Genomic DNA, 27,484 nt, shown 5'->3' with positions numbered 1-27,484 from the left:
GCGCTGCCACTCTCTGGTTTCAAGGCTGAACGTGAAGACTACTCTGAACTTGAAACACTTTGACAGATCATCCCTGCAGGGTGGCCAGGGGGGAAGAAGTCTCTTCCGGAGGAGGTGAAACCTTCCTTCCTCATGTGTCATGAACTGGCTACAGAGGCATCCCTGATATTTAGAGGAACGTGCCTGGTGGTTCCAAAGTCTCTGCGTGAAAGGATTGTACATCTTGCCCATGAAGGACTTTAAGGCATCGTCTGCACTAAACAACGCCTTCGAGAGCTTTACTGGTGGCCGTACATGGACAAGTTGGTACACACCATTCTCTTAGCATGCGCAACCTGCCAAGCATGTGACAAAACAGCCAAACATTCTCCTGCACCACTGCAACCTGTTAACTTCCCTGATGGTCCTTTTCAACATGTGGCGATTGACGTTGTGGCTCCATTGGAAAGTGAAACATATGACTGCAGGTTTGCCATCTCACTTGTTGATTATTTCAGTAAGTGGCCTGAAGTAGCTTTTACTCCCAGTGCTACAACAGCCACTGTCATTACGTTCCTGACTTCTGTTGTTGCCCGTGAAGGAAATCCCTGTTCTCTAACAACTGACAATGGTCCCCAGTTTACATCTTCTGCCTTTACTGATTTTCTGAAGGAACATGGTGTTAAGCACATTAAAACAAGTGTATACCATCCTCAGGCAAATGGATGTGTAGAAAGGTTCAATAGAGTGCTGAAAGATGCTGTTCAAGCTGCATAAGGTACTCATCAGTCCTGGAAGCCTGTAGTGACTGACAGGCTGCATAGCTACAGAACTACACCTCATGGTGCATCTCCTTCCCAGCTCCTCAGAGGAAAGCCAATGAGAACGAAACTCAACATCCTGCCTCCGGCTAAGGACAGTGAACGGTACAGCCAGGTCGGTGAAAGAGTTGTTTGACAACAGGCCAGAAGTCCACAATGCACAGACAAAAGGAGAGGGATAAAACCAACCAAGATCAAAGGCTGGTCAGAGTGCGCAAACCTTTTCAATTGGGAAAAGGAGAGATGCAGTACAGCAAACCCTTATCTGTGATGGGAAAAGATAGAATGCAGCACGGCTTTCACTTTACCCACAGAACTTTAAGTGACACTTGGAGCTGAGACTGCAGAGGAAACTCTCTGCACAACACAAACGTTGGACCGCTCTTCTGTGCAAAGGGAAACATGACCGCCTATACAGTGGCTTGCAAAAGTATTCATACCCCTTGAACTTTTCCACATTTTGTCACATTACACGCCACAAACATAAATATATTTTATTGGAATTTTATGTGAAAGACCAACACAAAGTGTCACACAATTGTGAAGTACAAAGAACATTATACATGACTTTAAATTTTTTTCACAAATAAAACACTGAAAAGTGCAGCGTGCAAAAGTATTCAGCTCCCTTTTCTCTGAGTGCAACCAACCAATTACCTTCAGAAGTTGCCTGATGACTGCTGAATGAGTGAATGTTGAACTAATGACTAAATAGAGTCCACCTGTGTGTAATGTAATCTCAGTACAAATACAGCTGTTCTGTGACGCCTCAGAGGTTTGTTAAGAGAATATTGGGGAGCAAACAGGACCATGAAGTCCAAGGAGCCAGACAGGTCAGAGATAAAGTTGTGGAGAAGTTTAAAGCAGGTTAGGCTATAAAAAGATTTCCCAAGCTTTGAACATCTTACGGAGCATGGAAAGAGTATGGCACAACTGCAAACCTACCAAGACACGGCCGTCCAGCTAAAGTTCCAGGCCGAACAAGGAGAGCAGTGACCAGAGATGTAGCCAAGAGGCCCATGGTGACTCTGGACCAACTGCAGACATCCACAGCTCAGGTGGGGGAATCTGTCCACAGGACAACTATTGGGCTGCACTCCACACATCTGGCCTTTATGGAAGAGTGGCAAGAAGAAAGCATAAGAAGTCCCGTTGGCAGTTTGCCAGAAACCATGTGGGGACACAGCAAACATGTGGAAGAAGGTGCTCTGGTCACATGACACCAAAATGCAAAACGTTATGTGTGGTGGAAACCGAACACTGCACATCACCGTGAACACACCGTCCCCACTGTCCAACATGGTGGTGGAACCATCATGCTCTGGGTGCTGCTCTTCAGCAGGGACAGGGAAGTTGGTCACAGTTGATGGAAGATGGATGGAGCCAAATCCAGGGAAAGAAAACCTGTTGGAGTCTGCAAAAGACTTGAGACTGGGGCGGAGGGTCACCTTCCAGCAGGACCACCATCCTAAACATAAAGACTTGAGACTGGAGGGTCACCTTCCAGCAGGACAACGATCCTAAACATAAAGACTTGAGACTGGAGGTTCACCTTCCAGCAGGACCACCATCCTAAACATAAAGACTTGAGACTGGGGTGGAGGTTCACCTTCCAGCAGGACAACCATCCTAAACATAAAGACTTGAGACTGGAGGTTCACCTTCCAGCAGGACCACCATCCTAAACATAAAGACTTGAGACTGGAGGGTCACCTTCCAGCAGGACCACCATCCTAAACATAAAGACTTGAGACTGGAGGGTCACCTTCCAGCAGGACCACCATCCTAAACATAAAGACTTGAGACTGGAGGGTCACCTTCCAGCAGGACCACCATCCTAAACATAAAGACTTGAGACTGGAGGTTCACCTTCCAGCAGGACCACCATCCTAAACATAAAGACTTGAGACTGGAGGTTCACCTTCCAGCAGGACCACCATCCTAAACATAAAGACTTGAGACTGGAGGTTCACCTTCCAGCAGGACCACCATCCTAAACATAAAGACTTGAGACTGGAGGTTCACCTTCCAGCAGGACCACCATCCTAAACATAAAGACTTGAGACTGGAGGTTCACCTTCCAGCAGGACCACCATCCTAAACATAAAGACTTGAGACTGGAGGTTCACCTTCCAGCAGGACCACCATCCTAAACATAAAGACTTGAGACTGGAGGTTCACCTTCCAGCAGGACCACCATCCTAAACATAAAGACTTGAGACTGGAGGTTCACCTTCCAGCAGGACCACCATCCTAAACATAAAGACTTGAGACTGGAGGTTCACCTTCCAGCAGGACCACCATCCTAAACATAAAGACTTGAGTCTGGAGGGTCACCTTCCAGCAGGACACCCAACTAAACATAAAGACTTGAGACTGGAGGGTCACCTTCCAGCAGGACCACCATCCTAAACATAAAGACTTGAGACTGGAGGGTCACCTTCCAGCAGGACCACCATCCTAAACATAAAGACTTGAGACTGGAGGGTCACCTTCCAGCAGGACCACCATCCTAAACATAAAGACTTGAGACTGGAGGTTCACCTTCCAGCAGGACCACCATCCTAAACATAAAGACTTGAGACTGGAGGTTCACCTTCCAGCAGGACCACCATCCTAAACATAAAGACTTGAGACTGGAGGTTCACCTTCCAGCAGGACCACCATCCTAAACATAAAGACTTGAGTCTGGAGGGTCACCTTCCAGCAGGACACCCAACTAAACATAAAGACTTGAGACTGGAGGGTCACCTTCCAGCAGGACCACCATCCTAAACATAAAGACTTGAGACTGGAGGGTCACCTTCCAGCAGGACCACCATCCTAAACATAAAGACTTGAGACTGGAGGGTCACCTTCCAGCAGGACCACCATCCTAAACATAAAGACTTGAGACTGGAGGTTCACCTTCCAGCAGGACCACCATCCTAAACATAAAGACTTGAGACTGGAGGTTCCCCTTCCAGCAGGACCACCATCCTAAACATAATGACTTGAGACTGGAGGTTCACCTTCCAGCAGGACCACCAAACTAAACATAAAGACTTGAGACTGGAGGTTCAGCTTCCAGCAGGACCACCATCCTAAACATAAAGACTTGAGACTGGAGGGTCACCTTCCAGCAGGACCACCATCCTAAACATAAAGACTTGAGACTGGAGGGTCACCTTCCAGCAGGACAACCGTCCTAAACATAAAGACTTGAGACTGGAGGTTCAGCTTCCAGCAGGACCACCATCCTAAACATAAAGACTTGAGACTGGAGGGTCACCTTCCAGCAGGACCACCATCCTAAACATAAAGACTTGAGACTGGAGGTTCACCTTCCAGCAGGACCACCATCCTAAACATAACACCAGGGCTACAATAGAATGGTTTAAAACAAAACATAGTCATGTGTTAGAATGTCCCAGTCAAAGTCTCGACCTAAATCCCATCGAGAATCTGTGGCAAGATCTGAAAACTGCCGTTCACAAACACATGATGGTGAAAACAGTTGTGGAACAACAAAAACCAGACATGTACCTGAAAACACATTTTCTCCAGTGGACATGAAGGTGAAAACACATTTTCTCCAGTGGACATGATGGTGAAAACACATTTTCTCCAAGTGGACATGAAGGTGAAAACACATTTTCTCCAGTGGACATGAAGGTGAAAACACATTTTCTCCAGTGGACATGATGGTGAAAACACATTTTCTCCAGTGGACATGAAGGTGAAAACACATTTTCTCCAAGTGGACATGAAGGTGAAAACACATTTTCTCCAGTGGACATGAAGGTGAAAACACATTTTCTCCAGTGGACATGAAGGTGAAAACACATTTTCTCCAGTGGACATGAAGGTGAAAACACATTTTCTCCAGTGGACATGAAGGTGAAAACACATTTTCTCCAGTGGACATGAAGGTGAAAACACATTTTCTCCAGTGGACATGAAGGTGAAAACACATTTTCTCCAGTGGACATGAAGGTGAAAACACATTTTCTCCAGTGGACATGATGGTGAAAACACATTTTCTCCAGTGGACATGAAGGTGAAAACACATTTTCTCCAGTGGACATGAAGGTGAAAACACATTTTCTCCAGTGGACATGAAGGTGAAAACACATTTTCTCCAGTGGACATGAAGGTGAAAACACATTTTCTCCAGTGGACATGAAGGTGAAAACACATTTTCTCCAGTGGACATGATGGTGAAAACACATTTTCTCCAGTGGACATGAAGGCGAAAACACATTTTCTCCAGTGGACATGATGGCGAAAACACATTTTCTCCAGTGGACATGAAGGTGAAAACACATTTTCTCCAGTGGACATGAAGGTGAAAACACATTTTCTCCAGTGGACATGATGGTGAAAACACATTTTCTCCAGTGGACATGAAGGCGAAAACACATTTTCTCCAGTGGACATGAAGGTGAAAACACATTTTCTCCAGTGGACATGAAGGTGAAAACACATTTTCTCCAGTGGACATGAAGGTGAAAACACATTTTCTCCAGTGGACATGAAGGCGAAAACACATTTTCTCCAGTGGACATGAAGGTGAAAACACATTTTCTCCAGTGGACATGAAGGTGAAAACACATTTTCTCCAGTGGACATGAAGGTGAAAACACATTTTCTCCAAGTGGACATGAAGGTGAAAACACATTTTCTCCAGTGGACATGAAGGTGAAAACACATTTTCTCCAGTGGACATGAAGGTGAAAACACATTTTCTCCAGTGGACATGAAGGTGAAAACACATTTTCTCCAGTGGACATGAAGGTGAAAACACATTTTCTCCAGTGGACATGAAGGTGAAAACACATTTTCTCCAGTGGACATGAAGGTGAAAACACATTTTCTCCAGTGGACATGAAGGTGAAAACACATTTTCTCCAGTGGACATGATGGTGAAAACACATTTTCTCCAGTGGACATGAAGGTGAAAACACATTTTCTCCAGTGGACATGAAGGTGAAAACACATTTTCTCCAGTGGACATGAAGGTGAAAACACATTTTCTCCAGTGGACATGAAGGTGAAAACACATTTTCTCCAGTGGACATGAAGGTGAAAACACATTTTCTCCAGTGGACATGATGGTGAAAACACATTTTCTCCAGTGGACATGAAGGCGAAAACACATTTTCTCCAGTGGACATGATGGCGAAAACACATTTTCTCCAGTGGACATGAAGGTGAAAACACATTTTCTCCAGTGGACATGAAGGTGAAAACACATTTTCTCCAGTGGACATGATGGTGAAAACACATTTTCTCCAGTGGACATGAAGGCGAAAACACATTTTCTCCAGTGGACATGAAGGTGAAAACACATTTTCTCCAGTGGACATGAAGGTGAAAACACATTTTCTCCAGTGGACATGAAGGTGAAAACACATTTTCTCCAGTGGACATGAAGGCGAAAACACATTTTCTCCAGTGGACATGAAGGTGAAAACACATTTTCTCCAGTGGACATGAAGGTGAAAACACATTTTCTCCAGTGGACATGAAGGTGAAAACACATTTTCTCCAGTGGACATGAAGGTGAAAACAGATGTGGAACAACAAAAACAGCAGTTCAATGTGAAGCAGCAGAGACTGAGAGAGCAGAGAAGAGGCTCCTTGGCACATTGGTGGGCGTGTCTTGTTTTGGTTTCTCCTCATGTCAATCTTCCTGGAGGCGGGGCTTCTCCAGCTCTGTGACATCATCAAATAGAATCAAGGTGTTGAGCTCCCCCACCAGGTGGAACAGAGAAAGTTCACTGTGAACTCAAGCTGGAGGGAATCAATGAAAAAACCACTTTGGATGTGTATTAACCCCAAATAGCACTTTTATGATGTTTAAAGCACAGAAAAGTCTATTTAGTATAATATGGGTCCTTTAATGTACATTTTTGAGGTTCTAACTACTATTTTCAGTTCATTAGAGAAAGAACATTTATTTGAGAAACAGGGGAGATGCTATGTTCATGGTTGGTATGCTGTTGCTGTGTTACTTCCACACCAGAGGTGTCACTGTGTGTGGGAGTTCGGAGAATGAGAGAAGAAAAGTGTAAAGCATTCAAGTACAAGTGCTGTAAATAAAGCTGAGAGAAGAAACTATGTCTCCTCCTTGACCGGAATAAAACACAACAATGTCTACAAACAGTTTGACATACATGCTTTTATTGTTGATGTCACATCTTGTGTGTTTTAGCCCATTTCTAACACTCACACTTGCAGCTCGGCCTACTGGAGGCAGCCATGTCGTTTTCATGCTTTGAATGTTTTCACTGGAATGTCACAACCTGGTTTAACTGAGAAAGTGGCATTAATCCAAGTTAGAAACTCTGCAGAGATGCAGAATTACTCCTTCCAGAAACCTTCTTTCTCTTTATACCCTGCAGTCACACTACAGTCACTAGAAGCTGTATTCAATCGTAACATTTCTGGTCACAGATTCCACTGAATTGTACTCGCTGGCCCTTAGAGGGAGAGGTTCAGGCTTCTACAGACACTGAATGTTGATATTTTCATGGTGGACAAAGACGTATATCATCTATATTATTATGCTTATGATGCCTATTTTCCTACAGAGATTTGTTTTCTCTCTGACAAGCATACCTACTTGAAATGACGAATGCTTGTTTCAACCAAGGCCTTGCAAGCCTAACGGATAGTGTTTCTAGAGCATGAGTGCATGTTTCCAAGTCTGTTGTGAACGTATAGCCATCTCGCTTCAGTGTGTGAGGACTATATTGCCTCTTTTCTTTCCTTCATTAGCTATTTTTCAATAAAAAGTAGAGCAATTTCAATTGAAGCGCTTTCTAGTTTTGATAACACGTGTTTCATTTTAATGTGTATGTGCACTTTACATGCCTCTACAATGGAATAAAACCTGTGACACTGTAGGAAAAAGGGAGCTGTAATCTTCTATAATAAACTGTTTTAACATGACATCAGTGCAGCTTGTTCCATTTTGATTTAGATTTTTCATATGAGCGTTATCATCCCTGTCCTCCATGTCTTAGTTGTTTCTGTATTTCAACACACTTGAATGTATTCCCTGTTTTGGTAGGGAAACACTTTTTGGCACAACACCGGTAGCAGCTCTTAACGGTCGCAGCTATGAGCAGTTGCAGTGCAGCTCCTAGCGCAAATAGCTGCTTTTAGCAGTAGCAGCAAATCTGCTTTTATCACAGGGCGACGAAAGTGGGTCATGTAATATGTTTATACGGGTGCAGTTAGAGTAGCAGCAGCTCAACAGTCAATTTAGTGTTTTCTTCTCTGCAGCTTGACAGCTGTAGCAAGAATGACTCCGTGAACGAGTTAATGAACGTGATGACTCGTGAGTCTCCATTCAGTAAAGTGACTCGCAGGTTTTGAACGATTCTTTTAAACTCACACATCACTATTTCACGCAGTGATATTGCTATCTGACAGGATAGTTAACAACGATATAAGCTCACAGCTAACATGCTAGTGATGCTAACTCGGTTCCCCAAACAAATGTGCCTTTGGTGAAGCTCTGCACTCAACGGAATGTCCATTCTACTTTAGAGATTTATTTAATTTTTGAGTCATGGACTATTAAATATTACTTAAAAGTCTCTGAAATAAATTATTGGCACATCATAGACTGATTTTCTGGGGTGGACACTTCTGGTGTACCACACGCACATCTCTTTACTCAAGCTTCAAGTGTTTTGAATATCATGCACACAGATCTCAATATGACTAACCTTCAAACCCTGGGTGTAAGAAGGTAAATACTTCTTCAAGGCTGACCCATTGTAAAGGTGATCAAACCAGTCCTGCATTGTTTGCTCAACTCACTTCACATGACGAGCAGATTGTTGGCTGCTGTGTTGATTCAGGCTCAGCTGCTGTGCTTGTGTAACATTGAGCCTGTTTGTGCCACACACTAACTGCAGTGCTCTTTCTGTGGATCCTGGGTTTGATTTCCCTGATGAAACAGCTCCAGGAGATCATCCATAATGAAGCTATTGTTCTTTTAGTGGAGACTGCAGAGAGATGATTGGCTCTCTCCCCAGTGTTAAAATCAAACTGTTCATTTTGACAGTTCAAAAACAAGTACATTGCCACAGAAGTGTGTTTCAGTTTGTGTCTCTAGGGAAGGGTGTAACAGAGCTAGTTGCAGCTGTGTTACAGTTAAGCAGTTCATCAGAGAATGATGGTTAATGTGTTCACAGAGAACATCCTGCAGTGATACACCTGAAGATTTATTGTCTATCCATCTGTCATATGAGGTAGATTAAAATAATATTAAATTCCACAGTGTATCAATCACTGTGATGGACTGGTGACCTACCCACCTGCCCTCGCCCCGATAACCTGGAATTGGCGCCAGTGCCCACAACCCTGCACAGGATTCAGATAGATGGATGGATGGATGGATGGATGGATGGATGGATGGATGGATGGTTGGATGGATGGATGGATGGAGTGTTCCAATCAGATTTGTATTATTACATTCCTGTGATAACTTGACATTAACAGCAGGCAGTGCAGGTTAAACCTGTTTATTTCCAAGAGAAAACAGGGAGGAAACATTACGTATAAGTGATGGCATGGCCAGGCATTGACGGGCCACTGGCATGCCCTGATGCATGCCATTCACTCTTCTTCTATGTAGAGATAATTGGTTCAACTCATGCCACTGCCATCATGTCTCCAGGAAATATGCAGAATACAACATTCCTCTGGCCTTAAGTTATCAGCTCCTATCTGTCGTAATGACTTCCACCTGTGCCTTCCTTGCCTCCCTTCTCCCTCTGTTGTCTGTGTCAGCTCATCTTGTTGTTCCTCTTTCCTTGTGTTCCCTGGACATTGTTTTTACAATAAACTCTGGGTTTTTTGGAACTCTGAGTCTGTGCTTGGGTCCATCCACACATGTCCCAACAGAACGAGCCATCATGGACCCAGCAGACTCAACGAGCACCTCACGACTTCAAAGCTCCCGTGTGGCTGAGCCTTGTCCAGCCGACTCCCGTGTGGCTGGGCCATATCCAGGCCGTTCCTGTCCAGTCATCTCCCGTATCGCTGGGCCCTGTCCAGCCAGATCCCATACAGCTGGCCCACCTCTCAGGGCCCAGGAGGACGACAGCTGCCTCCACAACAACTGTGCAGTAGTGGGCAGTCAAGAGGCCCCAGTGGACTGGACAGCAAGCTCGCCTGTTGCCAGAGGACAGGGACCGATATCTCTCCGGCTGACCTTGCCTGGCTCCTCAAATAGTGATTTCACAAAGTTCTATAGTTTCCAGTGTTTCCAGAGTCCATTAGTTTCCTGTCAGCCCTGTGAGTCCCAGTCCTGTGAGTGCCATGGCACCAGTGCCTTCTGTTGCAAGTCCACATGGCACCCGTGCCTTCTGTCCAGATCCGTTGGCTTCCGTGCCTTCTGTGCTCAGTCCCTGAGTCTCATTCTTCCCCTGCACCCCACAGCTGAAAGACAAGAGTCTTGTCTTTGGGCTGTGGGGTGCAGGTCCTTGAAGGGAGTATACTGCCAAGTGTCTGGGTGCATCTGAATGGTCCCTCCTATCTCTTCATCTATCATCACAGGGTTAAGGAAAGGTGTTAGCAGGCTTCGTAAAGGAGTTAGTGAAAGGTGATCATGTTGGTGTGGCAGTTGGACTGCACTTTCATTTAGTGACGTCATAATAGTCCGGCGGCGGCGCAAGTTGGTGACGTCTGTCGTGGTGGGGGAAAGAACTACAAGTTTCTAAAAATTGATTACATTTAGGGTTATTTAGGGCACATTGGTGGGCGTGTCTTGTTTTGGTTTCTCCTCATGTCAATCTTCCTGGAGGCGGGGCTTCTCCAGCTCTGTGACGTCATCAAATAGAATCAAGGTGTTGAGCTCCCCCACCAGGTAGAACAGAGAAAGATCGCTGTGAACTCAAGCTGGAGGGAATCAATGAAAAAACACTGTGGGGATTATATGAACCCCAAATAGCACTTTTATGATGTTTAAAGACCAGAAAAGTCTATTTAGTATCATTTGGGACCTTTAAATCCTTTTCTACGCAACCAAGAAGGCATCACCGAAGTCTTTTTCATCCTCTTTGACACACCTGTTGTTGTTTACTTCATAACCTGGTGCCCAAACACAGGGACAAAGGTTTGTTGTTTACTTTTACACACACACACACACACACACACACACACACACACACACACACACACACACACACACACACACACACACACACACACACACACACACATACCCAGCTGTATATAGGTAGTTAGAATCTGTGTTTTATTTGTTTTCATTGTTCATAAATATAATATTTGGAATCATACTTTCTGTTTTATTAATGAGCACAAAGGTGAATTAAATGTCGACTCTTCTGTGTCAAGAACTCCAAAATCCTTCAAGCTTTACTGTTAATTCTGGTAATTGTAATTAATTTAAAGGGTAACTGAAATGTTTTTCAGATTTCATCTTTAGAAAGAAGAATAAATATGCTTTCGAAAGGTATATAACATTCCCAGATAAAAGTCAGAATTCCGACCCTTTTAATTGACTTTACATGATGCAGCAGACGACGGTATATTTGCGGGCCATAAATGTGAGCCGCCTGAGCTAGACCGGATATGATGTACGAGGGGTTATATGTCCCAGCCAAAACAACATCAGCTGATTGAAGAATGGAGGGGTTTGGCGATACAGAAGCACCTAGGAGCGATGTTAGCGAAGATTTAAGTGACGTATCGTTGTTTTGGACGAAGATGAAGGAGAGGAATCATCGGAGGAAGAATTAGAAGAAAATCAAGGCGTTCAACCATACATGTTTGAGCCGTATGAATCAGAAAATGAATCAGGAAGCGGTGATGTTGAGATTTCTGATGGCAGCTCCAGCAACAATGAGTCAGAGGATGGGACAGACCGACTGCTAAATAACGAATGGTTTGTCACTTTTAAACATTGAATATATATGGGAAATAATTGGTGGCTTTAATTACAATAAAAAGGCGGTGTCTGGCGCTGGACGTTGGGCACTCGGGAGGCGGCACAAAGTCTTCACTTCCGTGATGATCTCGTCAACATATCCTGTCAGAGAAAAAAGACTTTTGAAAATCTAATGCGATATATGTTCAATACAAGTTGTGAATAAAATGTTCATTATGTTGATGTAAATGAAGTTATTTACTTGTGTTTGTCTTGTCTCTGACTAGGTATTTATCTGTGTGCACATCTTGTGTGTGACCGGGTATTTACCCGTGAGTACATATTGTGTGTGACCGGGTATTTACCCGTGAGTACATATTGTGTGTGACCGGGTATTTACCCGTGAGTACATATTGTGTGTGACCGGGTATTTACCCGTGTGCACATATTGTGTGTGACCGGGTATTTACCCGTGAGTACATATTGTGTGTGACCGGGTATTAACCCGTGTGCACATATTGTGTGTGACCGGGTATTTACCCGTGTGCACATATTGTGTGTGACCGGGTATTTACCCGTGAGTACATATTGTGTGTGACCGGGTATTTACCCGTGAGTACATATTGTGTGTGACCGGGTATTTACCCGTGTGCACATATTGTGTGTGACCGGGTATTTACCCGTGAGTACATATTGTGTGTGACCGGGTATTAACCCGTGTGCACATATTGTGTGTGACCGGGTATTTACCCGTGTGCACATATTGTGTGTGACCGGGTATTTACCCGTGAGTACATATTGTGTGTGACCGGGTATTTACCCGTGAGTACATATTGTGTGTGACCGGGTATTTACCCGTGAGTACATATTGTGTGTGACCGGGTATTAACCCGTGTGCACATATTGTGTGTGACCGGGTATTAACCCGTGTGCACATATTGTGTGTGACCGGGTATTAACCCGTGTGCACATCTTGTGTGTGACCGGGTATTTACCCGTGAGTACATATTGTGTGTGACCGGGTATTTACCCGTGAGTACATATTGTGTGTGACCGGGTATTTACCCGTGAGTACATATTGTGTGTGACCGGGTATTAACCCGTGTGCACATATTGTGTGTGACCGGGTATTTACCCGTGTGCACATATTGTGTGTGACCGGGTATTTACCCGTGAGTACATATTGTGCGTGACCGGGTATTAACCCGTGTGTACATATTGTGTGTGACCGGGTATTAACCCGTGTGTACATATTGTGTGTGACCGGGTATTAACCCGTGTGTACATATTGTGTGTGACCGGGTATTTACCCGTGTGCACATATTGTGTGTGACCGGGTATTAACCCGTGAGTACATATTGTGTGTGACCGGGTATTTACCCGTGAGTACATATTGTGTGTGACCGGGTATTAACCCGTGTGCACATATTGTGTGTGACCGGGTATTTACCCGTGAGTACATATTGTGTGTGACCGGGTATTAACCCGTGAGTACATATTGTGTGTGACCGGGTATTTACCCGTGTGCACATATTGTGTGTGACCGGGTATTAACCCGTGAGTACATATTGTGTGTGACCGGGTATTTACCCGTGTGCACATATTGTGTGTGACCGGGTATTTACCCGTGAGTACATATTGTGTGTGACCGGGTATTTACCCGTGTGCACATATTGTGTGTGACCGGGTATTAACCCGTGTGCACATATTGTGTGTGACCGTGTATTAACCCGTGTGCACATATTGTGCGTGACCGGGTATTTACCCGTGTGCACATATTGTGTGTGACCGTGTATTAACCCGTGTGCACATATTGTGCGTGACCGGGTATTTACCCGTGTGCACATATTGTGCGTGACCGGGTATTTACCCGTGTGCACATATTGTTTGTGCGGGTGCTGTTTCGTAACAGTCATCCGTGAAATGTTGACTGCAGAGATAGGAGGCCTCTGTTGGTGTCCAGTTGGAGCGAGTGCGCTGCACTTGTTTTGTCCATAATCTCCTCAAAGTTTCATCTTTTGGGAATTTATGGACACTTACAGACGGACTGGGCATTTGGGAACACCCAGCCGCAACACAACGCTTAGGCATGACTCTAAAAAACTGCTAAATAACGCGATAATGCAGAGCACATGTAAACAAGACACTACGATCAGCTGTTGTGGGCGGAAGTAAATAACTCCTCATACGTCACAGCGCAAAACTACGGCAAGTTGGGAAAACTAGGTCAGATTCACAGGGCGGGAGATTTAAAGGCATTTTTAGACGTTCGGCGCTCAAGAGCAAGATAGTGGTGTGATTGTCATTGGTGTGTCATATATCATTCGAAAGGGGGAAAAATAATGCTAAATACTGGTGTATTTTAATAGAATTATTTCAGGGACCCTTTAACTATTAATTCAAATCCCTAATTAACTGTTTAGTATATCTTACGAGACTGATAGAACTGAAAAATGAAGACAGGTTGTGCTCTATGGTAATCTGATACAGATCAGATAAAATTTTTCAACATAATTAAAAACTATCTTTGATAATTATTCATCATAATCAATAGCCAAGCACATCGTAAATGATACCTTGTGATCCTTGTGAGGTAAGAAATCCCTACTCCAATGTGAGCCATAGTTTCCTTCCAAGCTCAGCTGGTGACAGTCCGGTGTCAACTGCAGCCTCTGTTCTCTTTACCATCTTATCAGATCCCTCTGCAAACCTATTGCTGGACATGATATGGCGCACTTATGGTCCTGATATGGTCCTTATGATGAGCTCCTTCAAAACAGTTCATTGGATCTGCTGAAGACTTGGACCACTGCAGGTCTGTCACCTCCTCGGTGTCTGTCTCAGTGGACTGAACCAGTTTCCCAACTGGTTCAGTCTGGCTCAGACAGTAGTTGTTACTGTATGTGGCCATCTCCAGTGAAACACACCAGCCTGTCACAAAGTATTTCTGAAGACTTGTTTCATTCATTTGGATTTCGTTAGATAATTTCCTCAGCACATTGATATAACAAGACAGTTTCCCACAACTTGTGATTCCTGGAATTACATGTATAGATTTGCTACACAGCCACTTGGGTTTAGGTTAAAATTATTGAATTCAATTTATTTGAACCTCTTTATCGTCATTGCTTTGAAACAGTGAATAACAATTTAATGAGTTAATCAAATGTCTTGTCACCTTTTTTGGTTTTTATTGTTTTGTTTTGTTTTGTTATATTTTGTGCTTTGTTTTTGCTTGTTTTTGTTCCTTCATTGAAAAATGTATCAATAATATATATATATATATATATATATACAGAGAGAGAGAGAGAGAGAGAGAGAGACAGAGAGAGAGAGAGACAGAGACAGAGAGAGATAGAGAGAGAGAGAGATAGATATATAGATATATATATATATATATTTTTTTTTTTAAGTCTTGTCACTTGGTTTGGCAGGACTGACCAGGTTCCTCATTGGACTGATCCCAGAGCGAAGCAGCACGGCCTTCTATCTGTTTCCTGAAGTTATCCCATTTGTTTCAAAGAAATGATGCAGAACGTCACAGCATTCTTCCCTTTGCTGAATTTCACACAGTGCAGTTCTACCAAACTGAACTGATGACTTTTTTGTTATTCACAGGTCAACTTGCTTTTAGTTGATGTAACAAATTCACAAGTCATTTGGCTCTATCGTTATTCCTCCATGTGGTCTCACATGTAGTTAAGCCTCATTGCCAATCATGTGGCAACTTGAGGTTGACAGCAGCAGGTGCAGGTAAAACCTGATTATATTCCAGGGAAAAGTGGGAAGAAACAACAAACAACTGATGACATGGCCAGGCATTGATGGTCACTCACTCTTCTTCTACTCAGTGATAGTTGGTCCAACTCATGTCACCGCCATCTTGACACTTCAACTAAAACCTGACCTATAAGATGCAGAATACAACAAGTCCTCATATGAACTGAATGGAATGCAGCAAGTACACTTATTGATATTTATGACAGTGTCAATTTAACACAGTCATGATTGTCAATGCTTTGCCAGATCTTTTAAAAAGACTATGAAATAATCTTTAAATACTACAATGATACTTACAATCCAAATGGACACATTAAATTAAATCAAATTACTAAGTAGGATTAATATGACAACTTCTCCGTCTTGTCATCCTGAACATAAACTAACCAAAGCACAATTCTAATTGAATTTACACGACTACCTTTTTTTAAAGATGCATTTTATTTATTTATGACTTAGTAAATCTCTCTGTGTTTTTTTTCTAATTGATCATTCAATAATTCCCACTTGGGAAACTTTGGACCGTGACTGTGGGAAGAGGAGGCCCGGGAGCTCCGGGCTCCGGACAGTCAGTCAGCCTTGGGTCCGGGCTCCGGAGCGTCCTCGCTCGTGACTGTGGGCGGGGCGCCGCGCGGCCCTCCGTCACACGACGCCTGCTGACTGGCCTGTCCCGTGGCGGGTTGTGACGTTGGCGCTGCCAGCGTGGAAGCACGTCGAGCGGCGGCTCCAGGAAGTAACCTGTCAGGTTTGGACTGCAGAGCTCGGGACGGAGCAGCGACGCCGTGAAGACGCCTCGAGCCCCGCGTTCTTTCGCAGCAGCACCGCGGAAGTCCCCCGACACCGACCCTGCGTGTGTCCGCTGACCCGGAGCGTCGAGCCGCTCCTCCCCTGAAGGTAGGTCGGCGTGTCGGTGCTCGCTCGCCCCCGCTCGGTCACGCTGGCAGCCCGCCGCGGGGCGTCTGTACCGGGGTCATGGAAGGTGCTGGCAGCGTCTTCCTCTATTGCCGTGACTGCACTGGCGCACCTGCAGGGACACGTCATGTCTCGCGACTGTCAGACAGGGCGCGAGCGACTTCGTGGGGGTCGCTGGTTCGAGTCCCGCACGTCCACCTCATTACATTAATCATCGTGACGGAAGACATCGCAGATGTACATCGCTGTAAAAATCAAAACTATATCCTCAATGTCGCCGGAGTTTAAAATGTTGTCTAGAACACAACAGTAATGCCAGATGCTCTAGAGTCTGGATGATAGAGGGAGGAAGATGCTCTATAATCGGGACGTTCGCTCTTCTTAAAGAAACAGGTTTATGAACAAATGACAAACCAGCTGAGATGATGTTGCAGACAGCTCTGAGGAGGAGACGCTAACTGCTACATTAGCATGCTAATGCTGACCACAGCGCTATGGCTATATGATAATGGTAATGCTACCTCTTTGAAGCTGCCGTGGAGAGGACTGGGTTGTTTCTTTGTTTACTGAAGAACCACTTCAGTAATCCTGAGTTCACTTGATCAGTAACTGGTCCTGCACAGCATCAGTTGCTCATTCTCTTGCCCCTCATTCACACCAGCTCTAATGTTTGTATTATTTAGCTCTGTTGTTCCGAACACAAGGATTTCATAACCAGTTTGTTGACTTTGTTTGCCTGTTTTTCCCTCTTATGATGAAATAAGTTTGTGCAGTGGTAATACTGAGTGCCAAGACAAAACACCTCCGTAATACCCGGACAGTTGTGTGTGTGTATATATATATATATATATGTGTGTGTATATATGTGTGTGTGTGTATATATGTGTGTGTGTGTATATGTATATGTGTGTGTGTATATGTATATGTGTGTATATATATATATATATGTGTGTGTGTGTATATGTATGTGTATATGTGTATATATGTGTGTATATATGTATATATGTGTGTATATATGTATATATATATATATATATATATATATGGTTCTTGTCAGAAGTAATGTAGTGACGTTACCTGTATTGTGATTAATAAGGAGATATAGAGAATAAATGAGATGAGCTGGAAAATGAACCAAAACGCTGAACCAGAGAGACCTGAAGCAGTATTTTGTCTCAGGTGGTTTACCCTGATCAACCAGTGTGTCGAGGAGAGCTGGTTTCAAATTGACTGATATTTTTAGGGAGTGTTCACGCTTTGTGCACAAGGTCTAAGGGACTATGGCTGGTTTCCATCAAGGCTTTTCATTGTTCAGCTTCATGTTGTTGTTGGTTTCCGTAGAGGACGTCAATCACAGCTGTTGGTCTGATCGTTGGCCGTGCTGACAGGAACCAGAGTGACACTCGGGGTGTCAAGCCAGCCCGCAATTTCAAAAACGCGGCTGTCTTCTTTGGTCAACGTTCAGTAGTGACGATCGAGTTTGAACGAATCGTTCAAAACCCGCGAGTCACTTTACTGAACAGTGACTCACGAGTCATCACGTTCATTAACTTGTTCATTGAGTCATTCTTGCTACAGCCTCCAGCCGCAGAGAGGAAAATCTAAATGTCACTGTTCTGCAGCTAGTCTAACTCCATTACTCACTTTAGTGCCCTGTGAGAAAAGCAGCTGTAATGCTAAAAGAGCTGCTAAACGCAGCTAGTCGCCTAGCCGCTAACGCTAGCTGCTCAGCACAGCAGCTTCCGGCTCCTTACATTCACACGAGGCTTTCAGCAGCTCCAGTCAGCTTGTAGGTGAAGTTCAGCATGAATGACCGACTCAGCTCGTTTCAGTCGTTCAGCTCACAAACCCGAGTCACCTGGAAACTGGAAAGAGTCGTTCACTGAGTCGGTCAGTAGCACTTCTGCTGTGTCGTTCACCTGGTGAGCGGTGAGGCTCCGCCCCTCCCTCACCTGGAAATCTGCAGCGGCGCTCCGCTCAGAAAGTTTCTGAGTGACGGCGGAGAAGAAACACACAGTTTGTTTCACAAAGCTTGTAGAGATAAATACATGAATAATACATGGTTAAATACACAATACACAATGTTAAAATACAACTGTAGCAGGTATTGTGTTACATTTAATATTGTCCCCTATACTTAGTTCTGCCCTATGAATGTCACATTATTTATTGATACTCAGAAAAAAAGAAAATCAGAATGTTGGAAGGAAAAAAAAAAGTAAAATCATATGTATATAATAATATATATTGTATATCTGCCATTCTGGATGCCAGGTATTTATTCAGTTTAATCACTTATTTAATTTATTTTCTGATTCAAAATAACCTCAAAACAACACACATAATCTAGAATAAGGAGACCAGGACCACTAAAAACTAGTGTGTACTTATTGTTTATTTTCCTCAGAAGTGTTTCAGCATTTTACTATGAATACATGATTCATGTCACAGTTCAGCCTCCAGGTCCAGGAGGTGGAAATAGTGCGCATGTTCAACTCAATCAAATGACTCAGACAACCGGTTCATTTGGACGAACGACTCAAAAACCCGTGAGTCCGTTCAAGGAGTCGGGTTTCTCATCACTAATGTTCAACTATGCAGTATACCATTTACACCAGCTGATTTCAAAATAAAAGCTCCTATCACTTTGCTTGGAATGGTTGTGAATTTCTTGAAATAATTAATTATCCAAGCTAAAAACCCACTTATAAAAGGTTTTCAATTGATTTTTGTGTAGAATGAAGGTTTATTTCAGACATGTGGGCACAAGTTTGATTATTCAAAGTAATAACAAATAAATTAAATAAAAGCACACAAAGAAAATAAGCATAACAGACCAAAGCAAAGCCAAATTTAAGAAATTAAATAAATGATGCCCAAATATATGAGAACCTCAAAATTGACTATGACAACTGGATGTGGAGATGAAAATCTCTATGTTGTTGTTGTTGATGATGATATTGTTTTTGTTGTTGTTTTTGTTGAGGTGGAAAAATAAAGCGGAAGTAAGGGATGCCGTCAAGCTGAAGGAGGAGTCCTATTGGGCGTTGTTAGCTCACAGGACTCCTGAGGCAGGTACTCCCGAGGGACTGGCTTAGAACCTCCAAACTTTTATAATTATTCTGAAGACTCATCAAGACTCTTAGTCTCTTCCTGTTGCAAGAGCAAAAACTGTTCTGACACCAGAATCACACCATATTGTTTGTCCAAGCTGCTGAACAGGACAAGGGGGAGAAAAGCAAAAAAGAAAGTGTGGGTTGTCAAGCTGCGGTGTAATCACTGCGCTGCATTTGAAGTGTGGTGGCTTCCAGAAGAGAAAAACAAAGTGGACTGGAGTCCAACATTGAACGGAATAATACATGTATAAATAAATAAATAAATGGAATAATAAATGCACAAGTTTTTCTACAATCTGCAGGATAGAAGTTTGGTTGTTTGTTTTTTTTTCACCATCATTTACTCATTTTGAGTAAATGAGCAGTTTTTACACGAAACACAGTCAAATTTGTCTGGAGCTGCAAAATATGATAAAAAAACTAAACTATCTCGGGTTAGAAACTTTTTAATGGTTCTATCCTTACCAACACTATAGCTTGTGAGGAGGTATAAAGAAGTATGAAGAAGAACCAGTGACATTTGATCAAAGACTTTGAATCAGGTTTTCCCACTTAGCTCCTTTTCATGTTTTTCGCTATTTCAGATAGTTTTGCCTTTTAAACAGTTTTACTTAATCAACTTGTTTAATCGGTTTAGGTTGTTTTAGCAGTTTGAGTCATTTTACATGTAATGTATTGTAATGTCTACTTTGTCAATTACATAATAAAAACAACCATAAACCTATGGTTCTTGTGTCATCAATAAACATGCAGATTGTAAAAACCTGAATAAACACTGAGAACTAGTTTCCATGCGCTGTGAATTCATGCTGTGTACATTCTGGATGACAGGAACTGATATGAACAGACCAAAAAAAGCATTTCATACTGTTTCCATGTCCAATTTCAGATGGAATAAGTTAGAGTAACATCTTATTAGCAAATGAGCACAAAGACAATAATGTCATGAATCACATGGTTGGTAGAGGTTGATCTGAAATGGAGCAGCTCTGCTCCCACCATGCTCCTCGGGTTCAGTACTGTGAGTGCTCCTCCTCCTCAATGACTTCAGAGTAAACATACAGTAACTGTACAAATCAAGTGTCCACACCCGCAGAAACACTCCTTTTCTTCTGCCTCGCGTCACATTCCTCCCTGAAAATGATCGAATACGTCATAGAGCACTGGAACGAACAATATTGGAATATATCTGGACATTTCAAATGTGATGAAGCCATTAATGTAATAAAATATCTGAATGATCAATGTGCTCATAATACCCAATAAGTTATCACATTAAAGCATTAAAAAATCCTTTGAAATTCTACCTGCAGCCAATCGAGTCAGAAATCAATCTTAAATTCTTGGAAATATAGCTTTTCTTTTTGCAGGTTTTGTTCAGTTTGTATTTTAAAAACTAATCATAACTCATCATTCACATGTGTGACTTGTGGCTATTAAATGTGCCAATGAACTTAGTAATAATGTAATCATTTTTAGATCATTTAATAAGCCATCTCTTCTGATATAGGGTGAACTTTTGTTTCAAATTTCTTGTTTTTAATATTTTTTCCCGATCTGAAATGAGATCTGTCCATCAATCAAATGTATCTCTCCAATCTATCTCTGTCTATCCTATCCTTTCCTCTCCTCTACCCCAATCTATCTCTCTCTCTATGCTATCCTTTCCTCTCCTCTATCTCTCCGTCTCTCCTCTCCTCTCCTCTCCTCCATCCACTCACCCCACCCGGTCAGCAGAATTCCTCCACCTCTGACTCTGGTTTCTACAAAGGTTTCTTCCTGTTAGAGGGACTTTTTCTTTCCACAGTCGCAAATAAATCTGCTGCTCAAGTAGATTTGTTGGGTTTTTCTCTTTTTTTTGAAGCACCTAGAAGTGACTGTATTGTATTTGGTGCTATTTAAATAAAGTTGAATTGTAACAAAATTAACATCACAATTTCTGCACATCCATCGCAATTAATCACACTTTTCTTTCATTTTTTGAATTTGTAGAGCATGAATGAAGGCAGAAATTAATCTCAGTTCTATCAATCTTATGTAATCTGTAGAGCAGTAAATGACAGTAAATGAAATAAAATATTTATAAATATTGTGCGTGTTGCATATAAAATGCTCTGTATTGAACAATCTGTCTGTTTGTTTCTATAGATGTGAATTATTTACAGCATAGAACATCATGTTTATTTACCTTTACATTTATTAGTTTGCAAAGATGCATAAGTCACTTGCTGGAGAAGAAGTGAAGGCTCATTGTCAAAGATGTGCTTTCATTCTATTGGTTTTCAGTGGAAAGTGAAGCAGATGTGCAGGACCATGGCTCCCCATGGGGGGAAGTGAATGAGTGAATGTGAACTATAGATTTTGGGTGTGTGTGTGTGTGTGTTTGGGGGGGTTGAATCAGTTTGAGGCAGTTTGAATATTGAGCCTGAATGCAGATCATGGAAACATGATTTAACATGACTCTGTCCGTCTTTTGTGATATTAAGGCTCTGTTTACACCACAACGTTTCACGTGACAACACCCAATCCGTTAAAAAACAAGAAGGCCGTTGCTGGGCTACTCCCCCGCCGGAGGGCTTTATATTTTCTCACAAAGCAGCTCTAAGGCAGCACACTTGGTACACTAGAGGGTGTTCCATGGGTCCTAGTAGATGATTATGTAGAATCTGAAAGGTCTTCTTCATAAGCTATGTCAAAATACGTCTCCAGAGCCCAGAAGGTGTTTTTATGCACTTAGTGACCCTGTGACCTGATATGCAAATGAGGTCATGGTCACCATGGTGCCCCTTCTCCCCAGGTGGAGTGTCCATGTGTGAAGTTTGGTGACTGTGGGCCCAGGAACTGCTGAGAAATGAGGAGAAATGTTTATATGAAAATACATGTATTGTGCAACCATGACGAGCAAACTTCAGACCCTACCAATCTTCAAGGTCAAGGTCAGGTCACTTGGTGTACTGGAGGTTATCCCTGGAGTGTGTATCATGTGTGTATAACATTTCAGAGCCCTAGCTCAAAAACCTAGGCCTCCAGAGCCCAAAATGTGTTTTTAAGCACTTCGTGACCCTGTGACCTACTTAATATGCAAATTAGGTCAAGGTCACCATAGTATCCCTTCCCCCTCTGAGATGTATCCACATGTGAAGTTTGGTCACTGTGGGCCCAGGGGTTGCCGAGATATAGGTAGAAACGTTCGAACGGACGGATGTACGGACGTACGGAGACTGTTTCAAGATCCCCCCTCGAGGCCTATCAGCCACGGTGGGGGATAAAAAAGAGGAGTGTTTCCACTGCAGCAGCAGACACAGGGACAACAATGTAGTTGGTATTCCGGGCCACAGGAGGGCGCTGTTGCTTAATTTTGTAATGAAACCACACAGACGTGTGCAGAGAAGAATACACTATAAACATGGAGAAAATGGAGAGCACCTGACATCTGCATGGACTGATGACGCATTGGATGCTATCAGGGAGAGTCTCAACTCTAAACCTACTGATATGGAGGATAAAAGTAGAATCCTGACCGTGAGTCATACCTCTGCTGGTCGCCATGTTTGTTTACAAGGGATGGAGGGCAGGGGAGGGGGGAACTTGTGCAACAGGCTAAATAGCCTCCAGCAATCTCTGCACTGGGTTTTTCTCTTTTCAAAGCACCTAGAAGTAACTTCCTTCATTTCCAAAAGTGAAGAAAGTTTTGTGGATAGACTCTTAATCGTCGTGTAAAGAGGGCCTTACATTTCACATGCTAATGTCACTAATCCATAAGTTAACGATGCATTATGCAGCCCGATGTGGAAATTGTAAAGAAGGTAACATTTACTCCATTGACTAACCACACAGTTTTCATAAAAATAGAATATTTGGCAATAATTGTAATTTGAGTGAGAACGCAGTATCATGTGTCTGTTAAGAGCAGTCAGGCGCCAGGACTTTGATTGTGGGTGGGCCTCAAGAAAACTGGATGGGCCAGTTAAAATCAGCCCCAAAAAGACAATGGGTCCCCCTTCGTTTCAGCTCCGTTTCAGAGCTTTTGGGCGGCACTGAGGACAGCGACTCAGTAGGGTTGTCATGACCGTACCTGTGAGGCTTCACATGCTCTCTGCAAGGCTGGTCTGCAGACCTTGTGTAGGCCGTGGTGGTACATGATTGTATTCATGCTCCACTCTGGACTCGCTTACTGCGCGTTCCGTAACGGAATGTAACCATCCCGAAAATATCTCCATTTCTGCTGCCTGCCGTTCTCCACCTTTCCTAAAGTAGTGGAGCTTTCACTTCAGGAGTTCTGAGCCTCTGGTTCTTTATTTGCTTCCAATTTGTGGTTGTTCAGACGGGAGACGGAGGATCTGGAGCGCCAGGATGCAGTGGTGCGGCGTAAAGGGGCGGATGAAGATTTTGACGTCACAGCGCACTGCGCTAGGGGATCCGCATGTGGGGTAGAAGCTGCTGATTGGCTGAGAAGCTTTCCTCAGGAGAGAATGGAGCACATCTTTCCTTCTCTTCCTCTTCCCATCATCTTGTCTGTTTAAGAAACTTGTAGGATTCTTAAAAGTCCTTTTAGTGGTTTCCCACCTCAGGAGCTCTTTTAAGGGCTTAAGATGTTTTGTGAATTACTTTTATCTTAGTAAGGAAAAAAGAGTGACGTCACTAAGAGCTACTTTAAGTCTTACGATGCTTCATGAATACAGACAGACACTGGTATTATTCCAATGCTGAAATCACTCACCACTCACTATGGACCAAATCAACTTCGTCTGGAGCCACAACACATGTTAATTATCTGAAAATGAACATACGAAAACTGGTTGCATTCATGAATCGTCATAGCTGCAATTTTTTCATTTCCCACTTTTGCTGTTTATAGCCTGTTTTTTGCGGCTGTGTTTTTCACCCCTTTTTATTTCCTTTTTTGTTTTTTCTTTATGCTTTCAGTTTTTTCTTTTTACCCCTTCCGCTTTTTGTTTTTCTTTTCCTAAAGAAAGCTGTACCGTTCTTGCTGTATTATCTTTTTAAAATAGGTCTTTTATCCTTTTTTACACTTCCGGCAGTGTTGGCTCTTTCATCTGTTTTTATGGTGTTTCGACCAATTGTGAAAATCGGCGCAGTATGCAAATAAAACAAAGAAAGCAAAGATTTGTTTCAGCTCGCGAGGAGCTGAAAAGCCACAGGTTGAAAACCCTTGGCTCAGAAGTGATTGAAGGCGACTGTGTTTAAACTTGACATTCAACATATCTGATGATTTTCGTTCACAATAAATGTGGATTAAAGGTTTGAACTCTCTTTCAGGGACATTAAACATGGTGGACGCCACGCTGGCTCAGGTGGAGAAACATCTGAGCGAAGCCATGAAGATCCTGGAAGACGGACAGAAGTGAGGACTCAAAGTTGACATTACTGAAACACTTAATGATCCATAAAGATCTTCAAAGGGAGAGTCGTCAATAATAATTACCGTATTTTCTGCCCTATAAGGCGCACCTACATTGATTGACATAATTTACAACTTCATTCATATATAAGGCGCACCGCCCTATAAGGCGCATGGAATAGACCAGTGGTCAGCAACATTTATAGCTCAAAGCCATTAGGTTACATTTTCCACTGATTCTAACACCCAGAGAGGTGCACACGCTTTATTTTGATAGTCCTACCTGCAGCCTATGCCAGGAGGACACTACACACAAAACCTTCTTCACTGCTGGTTGACAACTTACAACTACCGGTAATAAACTAAACTACATGAACTAAGCAACAAAAACACAACACAACACAATTATTACCGACACCACAAACCAAATAGAACCCCCAATAATTGCATTTAAAACACCACAAACAGCTGCAATGAATTATGGGAGTTTCTATCGGCTGCACTGAGGAGCTCAGGTTGAATTTGTCGCTGCAAGGCATGATGTCCCATCATGCCTTGCAGCGACAAATTCATGTTTTGTGTTGTTGGAGGTTATTGTGGGTTGTTGTTGGGCTTGGTGTTGTGTTGATTGTGTTTATGTGTTTTTGTTCCCCAGTTTAGGGAGTCATTATTTCATCTAGTTTATTTTGGTTTGTTAGAATGTTGGTGTTCAACCATGAGTGATGAAGGTGTTGTGTGGAGTCTGGTCCGCTCTGAAGATCCGGTTGCAAAGTAAGAGTTGTCAAAATAAAAGCTTCTAGTTGTTCAGCTGTCAAATAGCAGTCTGGAGTAGAACAATCGTCCATATATAAGACGCACCGGGCTATAAGGCGCACTGGCAGCTTTTAAGAAAATTTGAGGTATTTAGGTGCCTTATAGGGCGGAAAATACGGTACTACAGTGGAAAAAGTATGAATGGCGTTCCACTGAGTGTTGGCAGCTCTTCAAGAGATATGTGGAGCAGAATCGGTTTAGAAGCCAGCAGCAGATGCCAGGTCCCTTTACATGGACAGTTTGAGGAGATCAAGGTTTCAGCACCTGGAGGGGAATCTTCTAAAGTATTTCTCTGCTCAGCCAGCAGCTGCTGGCGACCGGCGTCGCTCTGCTCTGGGCTGTTGTGAGCTGCAGGCCAAGGCTTACAAACATTCTCCCACCCTCAGACTTTATCTTCCTCCATAGGTCGTAAGAAAATGCTAACATGAGAAGTGTTTGGAAGCAAAACATGGAACTGAGTGACTTTACATTTCCTTTTCTCACGAATTAGAGCAGAATGTTTCACATTCTCCACTGTGAACTAGGAATCATGGAGACACTAGCGTTTCTTCTCTACTATTAATCAGGAAGGAAAGCAGCCAATTACAATGAAGATGCCAATGGAGGAAAGTGTTGATAAATGTGTTGAGTTTAACCCCTTGTGTCCCTGTGATGTGGATCTGTTTAGTGGGCTGGATGCAGGAACAGAGAAGCCACGGTTCAGTAGAAGCAGCATTCCAGGACCGCTTCAGGGAGAGTAAGACACACACACACACACACACACACACACACACACACACACACACACACACACTGCATCCACCTCTACGTGCATCCAACACCCCACAGGGTGGGGGAGTGGGAGATCCCGCTGTGGTCCCACCCCAGTCCGGGGTGAGTAAAGCTGGAGTACGGGGGGGGGCGCGCTCGCTCAGGCACGGCACTCCCGGGGAGGCTGGGTTTGTGGTTCTCCCTCCCTCTTCGCGGTTTGGATTGATGGAGGAGGGGCTCCTGGGTTGGGGTGTGGCTCTCTGGGGTGGTTCACCGGGGCCTCCCCGGGTCTGGGGGGGCTTCCGGGTGCTGGGGTGGTGGTGTCCCTCCAGAAACAGCTTCTCCGCTGTTGTTTTCTAAAAGTGAACATGGACATGACCTAAACAGCCATCCAAATGGTTCATGCTGCATGAAAAGTTTGTAAATGTATGTCATTTGTGAACATTGGACCTTTCAATGTGACTTCTGTGTGATGGACTAGATGGGTCACTACCATACAAACACCAAAACACAACTGCAAATACCACAGTGCAGATTTAAAACATACAACTTGGATACAGATGCACCATGATGGGAGAAGATGTGGAGCATTTTTAATGGACCATTGGCTCTTTGTGACTGTGTGCAGTGGACTGGACCTCACCACCATCCTGCACCAGGTCCACAACCTCATCCATGAGGAGGACGAGGAAGAGGACAAGCACAGCCAGCAGTGAGACACACACACACACACACACACACACACACACACACACACACACACACACACACACACACACACACACAAATCTACAGCAATTTATTAGTTGAGGTAAAGTGCTCCAGTTTTCATAAATTGTTTAATTTAATCCATTTTCATTGAAATCCCTGATTTCTGGATTGTGGAGGAACATATGCTGCCATTCACACTTTCTCTGAAACCACATGACAACAGTTCCTAAAACAAACAGCAGAACAACAGAGGAGACAAATCCTCTAATTTTTTTTAATTTTTGAAAAAAAAAATTTTTTTCCTTGAGTTTCAAGAAGAGTGGATGCAGCACAATGTGGAATGTGCTAA

General features: G+C 43.3%; 1 protein-coding gene across 2 annotated transcripts in view; it reads left to right on the top strand.

The window, feature by feature from the left end:
- The first annotated feature begins 16,085 nt into the window (after positions 1–16,085).
- The window catches only part of pdxdc1 (pyridoxal-dependent decarboxylase domain containing 1), a 45,384-nt gene continuing 33,985 nt past the window's right edge, over positions 16,086–27,484 (top strand). Inside the window, exons 1-4 of one of the 2 annotated variants that reach the window (XM_080511752.1) lie at positions 16,086–16,365; positions 24,780–24,864; positions 26,342–26,410; positions 27,053–27,136. In XM_080511752.1, coding sequence (XP_080367878.1) covers positions 24,791–24,864; positions 26,342–26,410; positions 27,053–27,136 — 227 coding nt within the window. In that variant the 5' untranslated portion in view covers positions 16,086–16,365; positions 24,780–24,790. The remainder of the gene's footprint in view (positions 16,366–24,779; positions 24,865–26,341; positions 26,411–27,052; positions 27,137–27,484) is intronic. The other variant, XM_080511751.1, reaches the window with a different exon arrangement.

Source organism: Blennius ocellaris, assembly GCF_963422515.1.
Source record: "Blennius ocellaris genome assembly, chromosome: 16".
NCBI classification, from domain to species: domain Eukaryota; kingdom Metazoa; phylum Chordata; class Actinopteri; order Blenniiformes; family Blenniidae; genus Blennius; species Blennius ocellaris.
Note: the sequence above shows the minus strand (reverse complement) of the source record. Positions and strands in the feature narration are given on the sequence as shown.